This window comes from Conger conger, chromosome 14 (assembly GCF_963514075.1).
Source record: "Conger conger chromosome 14, fConCon1.1, whole genome shotgun sequence".
In the NCBI taxonomy this organism is placed as follows: domain Eukaryota; kingdom Metazoa; phylum Chordata; class Actinopteri; order Anguilliformes; family Congridae; genus Conger; species Conger conger.
The window spans coordinates 33,341,101-33,352,024 of NC_083773.1; the positions used below are offsets into that span (position 1 = coordinate 33,341,101).

At 43.8% G+C, this 10,924-nt stretch overlaps 1 protein-coding gene across 1 annotated transcript; it reads right to left on the reverse strand.

Annotated features, from left to right (window-relative positions):
• Positions 1–4,264: 4,264 nt before the first annotated feature.
• LOC133110759 (aquaporin-4) lies at positions 4,265–10,677 on the reverse strand. The gene is made up of 6 exons (XM_061221057.1): positions 10,663–10,677; positions 6,771–6,965; positions 6,069–6,230; positions 5,560–5,724; positions 4,802–4,882; positions 4,265–4,480 (listed from the first exon to the last, which is right to left on the reverse strand). Exons 1-6 carry the CDS (start codon positions 10,675–10,677, stop codon positions 4,265–4,267), a joined length of 834 nt encoding a protein of 277 aa, XP_061077041.1.
• Between the last annotated feature and the right edge of the window lie 247 nt (positions 10,678–10,924).

The window sequence follows — 10,924 nt, forward strand, 5'->3', positions numbered from 1 at the left end:
AAAACATCTTGATGGGAGATAATACAGATACAGATAATACAAATTCAAAATACGAAATGTTGGGAAACCTAGCTAGCTGGATAGTTAAAAGTAACGTAACATACAGGTCCAACAGAAAACACCTCAACTCTGAGTCGCTATTTCATCCCCTTGGCAAACTACAGCTGTCACTACCAAGGAAAAGCAATTCCAAGCTCAACTGTACTTCTTGAACAAGCCCTGTTGAGTGCCATTGCAGAAGCTAGCTAGCACACTCTGATGTTCTCAACTGACCGTTCTTGATGAAACTGCTTTCTCTTACCCAACAGTTTAAGTCCATTGACCTAACCCTAACCCTAACCCTTTCCTGCTTACCCTGCCCCAGTGGACATTGGGTAAAAGGCAGGCATACTCCCTGGACAGGTCATCAATCCATTGTAGGGTCAACACACCATTCACTCACACATTCATACACCAAGGACAATTTAGACGCTCACATTAACTAAACCTGCATGTCAGTGGACAGAAACCATAGTACCTAGAGGAAAGCAATGTGGACATGGGTGGACCATATAAAAGACCACACTGAAGACCACACAGAAGAGCCCACTCATCCCGCGGCTGGGATTCAAACTCAGCGTCTTCATGCTGTCTTCATGCTGTGAGGTGACTACTTTTTCTACGGAGAAAAAGTTGTTATGGTGAAATAATAATAAATAATAATTTGCACACAAACCATTTTTATATATCCATGTTTTATTCTTGACCTACGTCCTTATAATTTTTTTAGAACTGTAAGCTTAAGAATGTTTATTAAGATTTTCTTGTTTTGTGTGTATGCTATTTTTTCTGACAGGGCAGTTATTGAATAAACAACAGTGGCAAGGGAATGTTGACATAATGGAGGACCATCCACACCATTCTGATGGTGACACATTCATGGAGCATCTGCCCTGGAGTCAGGAAATCAAACAATTGTGCTCGCTGTTCCAGAGAGGCATTTTCACTCTGCCAGCACAAAAGAGGTTCATAATGACCTGTCAATTTGGACTTGCAGTTTCTAAAATTGCAAATGAAAACATGAACTGAAGAACATGACCGTGATTTATGGAGTAATTTCGATGTTATTTACTATAAGTGTAGCACAATCACTGCTACCAGAACCCCTACAACCTCCATCACAGTGGAGGGTCTCAGTAACCATTGTGAGTACTTGTTGCTCGAGCAGAAATGTTCTCTGATTGTCTCTATAAGGATTCCAACACTAGGGAAATACAGAAAAAGAGCAACAAAAATATGGTAATCCTTTGTTTCTTCATGATTACTCCAAATAATGCTATAATGCCACCTTAAAATATTTGAGGTATTCTGGGTACCACAAAGCTTTCCTGACAAATATCCTGCAGATTAATGCCATAACACTTTTATATATAGAACATTTAGCAGTAAGGGTGCAATGACATCACCAGTTGTCAACTTCTGAAAACACATTTCTGCTGTGTGCATTTACAAACCCTGGGCATGCTCAGTGTTGGCTTGTCACTAGATGAGCTACATAGATGATAAATATTGGTTGACTATAGACTGTACGGTTGAGGCTGACACAAGCAGGCAACATGCAATCAAAAGAACAATCCAAAAGCCTAAAATCCAAACCCTTAATACAGGTTCTATTGGTGAGGCAAGTCTCTCAGCCAAGACCAGCTTCTATGTTGGCACCCTGAGCATAGTTTGGATTACTGGCACACAACACTAGTGAGTTCAGCTGCAATTTCACATGCAATTTACTGTTAAACCTCTCCCGGAGGCATTGTGAATACATGCCATTCAGTATCAAGGGAACCAGCGACATATCTGATTGACCAATCAACATTTCTCAATGGGCATCAAATTCTTTATTATCCTCAGCAATTACCCCCCTCCCCTTTCCTAAAAAAAGTCCATCCTTCCAGCTCTCCATCAAACTGCAATCAGTGAAAATCAACCCCAGTCCTGTTTGCACCCTTCCCCTGGTCCTGGGCCCTGTGGAGCTGTTGGATGGAGAAGTGATTATCCAGAGGTTTGCATTGTGCAAATAAAGCCCTGGAAAATCCTGGTTTGGAAGTGGGGCTGGGGCCTAGGGTGGGGAGCATTGAGCTTCTTCACTGGAGCGTCACGCTGACAGCCTGTCACAGAGACAGGCTCAGGCTGAAAGGGTACTGCTGTGCTCAACAGTTCACTCCCTGCGCCTCACACATATAAAACACACAAAACAAAATGCTGGCAGCATATGCTTTTGTTGTTCTCTATTGTGTGTGTGTGCGTGTGTGTGTGTGTGTGTGTGGGTGGGTGGGTGGGTGGGTGTGAGTGTGAGTGTGCGCGCACGCGTGTGTACGTAATGAAATAATGTAGCAAGTGCAATTTATCCTTCTCAAATATTCTTTATTATTCCATGGTATTTCACTTAAAAAAATACTCTACAACAAATTTTAAACTTTAAACAATACTGCTTCTTCAACTGGAAATTTCTCTCTACCATGTGCGATCATCCATATTTATTTATTTATAAATACATAAAAATACATACAGTAGAACATAGATAGACCACTGCGTTCTGCATGGGTGAAATCAGCGAGTGAAATCAATATTCAAGACTTGAGATTAACAAGAGTTATCCAGTTTAGTAAGGTTACCAACAGCCTGTCTTTGATCACTTGCTTATGACACCTTACATCCCTAGATAAAAGGATCATCTAGGCAATATTATTCATCATAACTCAGCATTCATTTGACTCTAATTTTAAATAGTCCTAACCCTCAGATCCAGGTCCCTGTAGAGTTATACGGAAAAAATACACCTGCTAATTAAGTTACACAAAGAAAAGAAAAAACACATTAAGTAAGGTTCTTCAGATCACAGACATGTTGCTTCTTTGATTCAGACATGCCAGAACAACTGGAGGTGGGAATAAACCCAAGCCAAATAGGTCTATACATTTGGTGGAACCATTGCACATGCGAATTGGTTAAACCCAAGCCAAATTGGTCAATAGGCAGTATTTTGTGGATAAACCATTTACACAGAAAAGGAAATACTCATTAATTTAGGTTCTTCACTTCTAGCCAATGTCAGACACATTGCTTCTTTGAGCCGAACTGAAAAGGCGGAGTGGAATAGCCTCCTAAAGTAGTGATAATCCACCCTTTAGTGTGGAATCCACCTCAATCCTCAGCCCCCAGCTTGCTGGTCAGTACAGGAATGAGAGAACATGGCGCTGCTTTTGTTTGTTTCCCCAGCACAGGAGCAGCTATGAGAATATCAGACTATGGGCTTTCAGGAGCCTGGCTAAGGGGAGCCTAAGTTTTAATTGAATGACATACAGAAAGGGAAAACAAACTGTTATGAATGAGGAACGACTGCACTCTTCCTTTCAAATTTTATTTCGAAACAGGTCTGAAAATCAACAAAACGCAACATTCAAACACATTGTTTAAAGCCCAGAGCAGCCTAGAACTACTACAGTGCCATTCAATTTGTTTTGATTTTGTAGGTCTCGCCACACAATTGCGGTGTCACTGTCCACCAGTCAGGAGCCTACCTCCTTTAAAGTGAAGAAATACACCTTACAGCAACTCCGAAGCTGTCTTATTTACACAAAGTATTGTGTATTTGAAATGCACGTGCGGGAAAATTGTGAAAATTAGTTAGACGGTCGGAACTATAACTGCTGAACCCACATGTATCCTTCCGTCTTCCGCTGGTTAAGTGCAGTGAAAAAGGTAGTAGCCCCACCTTCAGAAGGTGCGCGGATAACTAATCAACATCTCAGGGTTTTTTTTTTTTAAATGTCCTGCACATGTATTTCAAATACACCTCATGTAAATAAGACAGCTTTAGAGTTGCTGTAAGGTGTATTTCTTTGAAGGAGGAGGTAGGCTACTGACTCCTATAGTCCTCCTACTCCTATAGGCTGTGGGTGCAAAGGTGTGCTAAGCTAACACATTATACTAACATGGAAATTGAGCCAATGAAAGCACAAAAATGAAAATCATATATATTCCTCATAATGTTGGTGTTTGAATTTGTCACAAGACGCTTATGTAACAATATACCCTCACCAGTGGTGAACTGGCATAGTAAATGGAGGAAAGGTTATGGAAATGCCATAGCTATAGCAATTACAATTAGGAATTGCGCATGCTATTTTGGTTGGTACAGAACAGTGTATGGTTGCATCCTTTCTATGAATTTTGTTATTATTAGTTTGAGCTGCATCATGCAGCAGGGCCTGCCCTCTCGCTGGGCTTAGTGGTGGTCATGTTTGTGGGCCTGTTTGGCCCTCATGGCAGTCTGGGTGATGGTGGACAGCGAGGAGCGGGAGACACTGGCGGTCTCGACTATCTCGATGTCCTTGCAGGTGAGGCAGGCCACCAGCTTCTGCCGTGAAGCGCTGGCCACAAAGAAGAACTCGTGGGACACTCCGGCAAGGATAGCCCCCAGCACCGGCCCAATCCAGTAGACCTGTGAGATGGGACAGGTGACCAGAAGGAACTAAGGATCTAAGGAACGTGAGCTGAACTACTAATGCAGCTATGACTGCCAATACAGCTGTAATTACTACTACAGTAATATCTGCTAAAGCAAGTACTAATACAGCCACAACTACTGAAACTACAACTACTATTGCTTCCACTACAATACTTACAATAATATCATTACCATTATTATTATTGATCATGATGACACTGATATTGATTATGATGAACGTATTGGTGATACTTATGGTAATAGTGATGATAATCTGGAGCTCCACATTGGTAGGCCTGGGATTTGTGGACTCACCCAATGGTGCTCCCAGATCCCTGTGATGATGGCAGGGCCGAGGGAACGAGCAGGGTTCATGCTGCCCCCAGAGAAAAGGCCCTAAAGACACAGGACAGGGTCATCTGGAGTCCCTAACTCCCATCCTGGCCTGATCTGCTGCTTTTCCAGGTTTTCATCGTTACCTTCCAGATAGCAAAATGTGTCTGGACTGGATCTAGGCATCCCACCATTTTAATGAGATCCATAACACAGACTTAGCCCAGCCTGCAGTGCACAATGAGCTAATACTGGGGTAGAAGTGGCATCCAGATCTGGAGCCTCTGAACCAAACCTACAAACCAATAAAATTGTAAAATCTTTGGGTCGAAAATTTGCTATCTGTGTCAGCACTTAATCAATTAAGAGGTGGGTCATGTCCACCCAAACAGGCAGGATAGCCCAGGGTGTGGCCCTTCCAGCACAGGAATGCAGATATAATGCATGGATGGGCCTACCCAGTCTAGGACTGGCAGTGGCCACTGTGACCAGCAACCCCACATGCTGGTGCCAGCATGGCCCTGAGAAAAGAGTTTCAATACCCAATGGGCAATAAAGTGAAGCAATAAAGCCCACAAGCCCATCGATTACAAAACACAACAGATTACAATGCACTGTCATGACAGTTCATGCTAGGCATATTGCAGGGCAGCATGGCACATTGCTCCTGCAGTGTTATTAATTATAGAGTTGAATGAGGATGGCTGTTGCTGGACGGCCCCTGGCCTGCGATCTCTCACCGCGGTTAGGATGCCGGCGCTCAGGGAGAATCCGATGGCCAGGTTACCGGGCTCAGACCCCTCCCGACGCCTCTGCTCCTCAACTGAGAAAATGGTGAAGACCAGCTGGAAGGTGGCCAGCGCCTCCATGCCAAGAGCCTGGCCAGCGTTACCCTCTGAGGACACCTGCAGAGAGAGACACAGACTAGCACAGTGCAGAGGCACAGAGTAGCACAGTGCAGAGAAACGCAGAGTAGCACAGTGCAGAGAGACACAGAGTAACACAGTGCAGACAGAGACACAGTGTAGCACAGTGCAGAGAGACACAGAGTAACACTGTGCAGAGAGACACAGAGTAACACTGTGCAGAGAGACAAGTAGCACAGTGCAGAGACACAGAATAGCACAGTGTAGAGACACAGACTAGCACAGTGCAGAGACACAGAATAGCACAGTGTAGAGACACAGAATAGCACAGTCCAGAGACACAGAGTAGCACAGTGCAGAGAGAGACACAAACACTGGTTCACCTTGTTGACATAGCACTCGGCAGAAGATTTGAGTGGGAGGGCCAGGTAGAGGATTCCGGTCCCCAGCGTGGCCCCCAGACACTGGGCCAGGATGTAGGCCACGGCCCTCAGCAGGTCCAGCCGGCGGGTGGCCAGGAAGGCTAGGGTCACTGCAGGGTTCACCTAGAGGTCACAAGACAGGTAGCCTGAGATTCAAATCCTCACTTGGTCATTGCTGATTGACTCATTTTAAAATCATCTGGACTGTCCTCACTTATTCACAAAGCCTGCTATGTCAACCAATCCGTACGTAATGAAATCAATGAATGTGCACCACAAAGAACCCTTGAGTTATTATGCAGGCTGCTAGGGTCTTCATAAAGGCTTTTAAAGATTTCCCAGTGAACAAAAGCAGGACTCTAGATGTCTAGAGGGGTGTAAATATAGAGGTAGGCTACTAGAGATATGTCGAGATTTTTTGTAATTAAATTAAATATAGCTCAAGTTTTGTCCAGATATAACCTGGCTACATCCTGAACTTTAACTTTTCAACTTTTTGTTTTTACAAAAACCTTTCAACCAAATGTAGCTTCACCTGAACTGATGCCTAGATGGTGCTTTACTGACTCTTCACCATAAAATGTTCACTAGGAGTCATGCTATTCCAGCAGCGGGCCTCAAAGACTGTCATGTCCACCCCTCTACCCTACCTGTTCCCCTCACCTGGGCTCCGCTCATCTCCCCAAAGCAGTGCCCCAGGCTCACTGCCACCATCCCTCCAGCCAGGGCAGGGTACAGGGGCCCTGGGGAAGCACCGTTAGGGCCCGGCACTGATGAGCCCAACACCGCCGACACGAAGATGAGCGAACCGAGGGTCTCCGCGAGCACCGCACGCCAGAACTGCCGTCTCCGCAGCTCCTGGAGAGGCAGGAAGCATTGTGGGACAGAAGACAAATCCAGAAAATATGCCATTTTAGAAACAAGCTGCCACAATGGGCATTATCCATGGGCAAAAAAAACTAACTGAATAAACACAATTGAGACAATTAGGGAGATAAATAGTGCATGATTAGTGCCTGAGCCACAAAACGGTGATGAACCTGCAGGGTAGAGGCGGAGGCAAACAGGGCATGGAGCATTTTCATTCCAGTCTCAATTTGATGTGTTGCTTACCACTTGGCAAAAATCCAAAATACGAAAAATGAATAGGTATACTGCATACTGCAAAAAAACAATTTTAATATCTAAAAAATATGTACCCTTTCAGTGTTTTCAGAAGGTCCGTCCGTCTAAACAATCGACTGTAGTAATTTAACATTTTGGGGTATGACAATTTTCTTTTACATATTTTGTGCCATGCCAATTTCATATTTTTAAAATTGGAATAACTGTACCTTTGGCAATGGTATCAAACTACTGTAATATTATAATATATACCGTGGTTTAAATGTGGTACAATGAATCTGCATGTGTTCAAATACACAGACATAACCATCACTTTTTATAAAATCTTTTTACTGAGCCCTGTGCAAATGTTTGGAGAAATGCGTCATGTTTAACATTTAGAGGTCAGGTCCTCTTCTGTTCACTTAGAAATGTAATTGTAAAAGGCTTTTCAACCAGGGGTGCTCACATTCTCCAGCATATATATTATTTTATATATATTTAAAAATAATTGTATTCCTTTCCTTTTGTGTAGTTGTTATGCCGGGGGGAACAGAGGAACCAAAAGCAGACAGGGGTGCAGAAAAATGGCAGGTTTAATTCCAAAAAGGGCAGACAGAGCGGAGTCAAAAAAACAGGCCAGGGTCAAAAACCAGGGGGTCAGTCCAACAAAGCAGAGGTACAGATATCCACAAAGCAAAGAAGAGTCCAGGGAAGCAGGCAGGGGTCAGAACCGGAAATCCAGATAAACAAGGGCAAGGGCAAGGAAACAAGGAGGCTAGAACTGGGTGAAGGAATCAAGGGCTCAGACAAGAAAACAGGACAAGAACACAGGAACATAACAGTAGTGGCATATTGTGTATTCTTTAGTGTCTGCTTTTACATGGCTGCAAATTACCCCTTGGGGACAAATAAATATTCATTGGTTTTTTGAAAGAACAGGACAGACAGCTCTACTGGTGAAAATGGCATGAGAAAAAGCTATAATAAATAACGCATCAACTGCCAAATGCCTGAATCTGATCAAATTTACTTTTCCTTAAACATTTTATTCTTCATTTTGGTAATGTGGTAATCCACCTACAATGGCTAAACTGAATAATCTGGGGCAAATAGTTAAAAGGTCACAGAGTATCTGATCCTTTTATGGTTATGGTAGTGCGTACACCCTGACTTGGTACCATGTATTTCTATGGCTGTTTTGCTTCTCTCCGAATTAGGAACAATCAGCTGCCCCATCACAACAACATCCCACACCAGGTCCACCTTCTCCAAGACCTAGGTCTGTCCAATAATTTTTTTTTCACCCCTTCTGCCTGTCTTTGCTCCTAGCTCCATCCATCGGCAGGAGAAGGTGAATTAGGCAAATAGGATGTCCGTGCTCCTTCAAACGTCAGTTCGAAGCCACGGCAGTCACAAACATGACATATGTGCAGCAGATGGGGAGAGGTGGATCCACAGGTTCATCAGTTATATGTCACCCACTCCAAAAAAATTATAATACTTCCGCAAAGGATGCGCTCCTGTTTTGTAGCTCATGAAAATTTCAGAAGCCTCCCTTCATTGGTTGGAATTTCCTTAAAGATAGTGGACCTCAGTAGATTTCTGGGTCAGGCAAAGAACAAGATAGATAGATAGAGATTGGAAAGAGCAGACAGACATGCGTTTGGTGGGGTCAGTTGGTCTGAAACAGGTCGTCATGTCACGTCTCATGTTTGTCACGTCATGTTTCATGTTTAGTTATTGTCTTAGTTATGTTATTGTCATGTCACGTATTATGTTAGTCTAGTCTCGCCATGTTGTTATGCTTTATTTCTTGTTACATTTAATTTTCATGTCATGTTATGTTTCATGTTTAGATCTTGTTACGATTTATTTCTTAGTCTTGCCTTGTCACATTATATAAGTTATTCATGTCAGTTCGCAAACTTACGTCACGTTTTATGTTGTTTCATGTTATGTTGTTCTGTTCATTGTTTAGCATGCAAACCTTGCATTCATGCTTTCTCTCTCTCCCTTTCTGTCACTCACGCTTCTCTAATTGTTTCAATTTCCCTTGTCTTCTTACTAATCTACTAACGCTAGATCAGGATTGGGTAATACTAACATTCTAACCATGTGTTCATGTTTACCTTACGTTTCTTGTGTATGTCATTTACTAATTTACTAACGCTAGGGCAGGATAGGTTTACTACTAACGATTACTAATTATCTTGTAAATCCTCCACACCTGATTTCCATTCTCATGCTACTCTCAAGCTAATTGTCTACACCTGTCTACACCTGCATATATAGCCCAGTTCCATGTCATGTCTTTGTGAAATTATTGCCTCCTGTTTGTCAGTGCATGCGTTAGTGGTTTTGTCAAGCCACTGTCTACCCGTTACGACCCAAGCCAAAAATTGACCAAAAATTATTAACTTCTGTTTTGTTGACCACTGCCTGCCTGTACCATGACTTTGCCTGCTGTCTTTGTGCTTTTGCCCTGCGGAACAGACTTCGGTCTTGACTCTTGCACCGTCCGCCTCTACTTCTGCCCTGCTGACAGCTTTCCTGGCTACTGGACTTTTTGCATGGTGTACCCATTACAAGACTGCCTTATCCCTCGGTACTGTACTCTGGTTTTGGCTGGATTTTACAGGTATGAACATTGCTTGTGTTTTGACTACACACTGGACATTCCCTGAATAAAGCCCTGACGGGACTATTTCACCCCTTTTGTCTGAGTCGGGCATTTTGGGTCCAACCCCCCACGCACCCGTCTCACGTCAAGCTTGTCACTAAGGAGATGACATCACTGCTCTCAGGGCAGAGGAGTGCCATGGAGCTGTTGTTCTCGGATACTGTAGAGGCCCACAGCCCTACACTCAGAATCATTCATTCAGTCCTGTAACAAGGAGGTGCAGGTGTACATCAGCCTTTCCTGAAACACACATCACCTAGTGGGCACCACTATCCTCTGGTTTTGTTTTGTTCCGATTGTGATCTATGATAGCGTTCTCTTATTCAAATGCATTGATGGTCAATGAATATTGACAATAAGCATTTAAATACACTTTTAGTAATATATACGAAGTCAAAAAATCATAAATGTTGAGATTGACAATCAAAATGGAACCATTTTATTTCTACAAGCTGCATTCTTCAGTGGCAACCATTTTGACATAACCCCACACCTCCCGGCTTTGACTGAGAGCTCCATTTCAATCCTCTGCCTATTTCTAAACTATCCAGCAAGCCATTGTGAGGGTCACAAAATCAAGCTCAAGATGAGGAACTGCAAAGTCAATCCCACCTGCAAATTTCATCCCACAACCCAGTGTTTCTGGAAGGCGCAGGCTGTCTCATACACCTGTGGTGTGTGTGTGTGTGTGTGTGTGTGTGTGTATGTGGTGTGTGTGTGTGTGTTTTCACCGCCGCCTCTCACCCTCCGCCCTGCCCCCCATCTTACCTCGCGCAGTGCCATGATGGGTGCTGGGTATGTGGGTCCGTCTCTCTCCGGCTGCTGGTCCGGCATGTGGGGCTGCGAGCTCGTTAATGACACTGGAGGAGCGTTCAGGAGGACCTGCACAAGCCCCCACCAGCCCAGCCCTCCCTCCCTCCCCGAAGGCCCTTAAAGACGCCCTTCCCCTGTCCCAGCTCATAACAGCCAGGGGCCAGCCAGTGGTACTGTGGGCAGACCAGAGACAAATAGTTCTATGAAATATTATTTT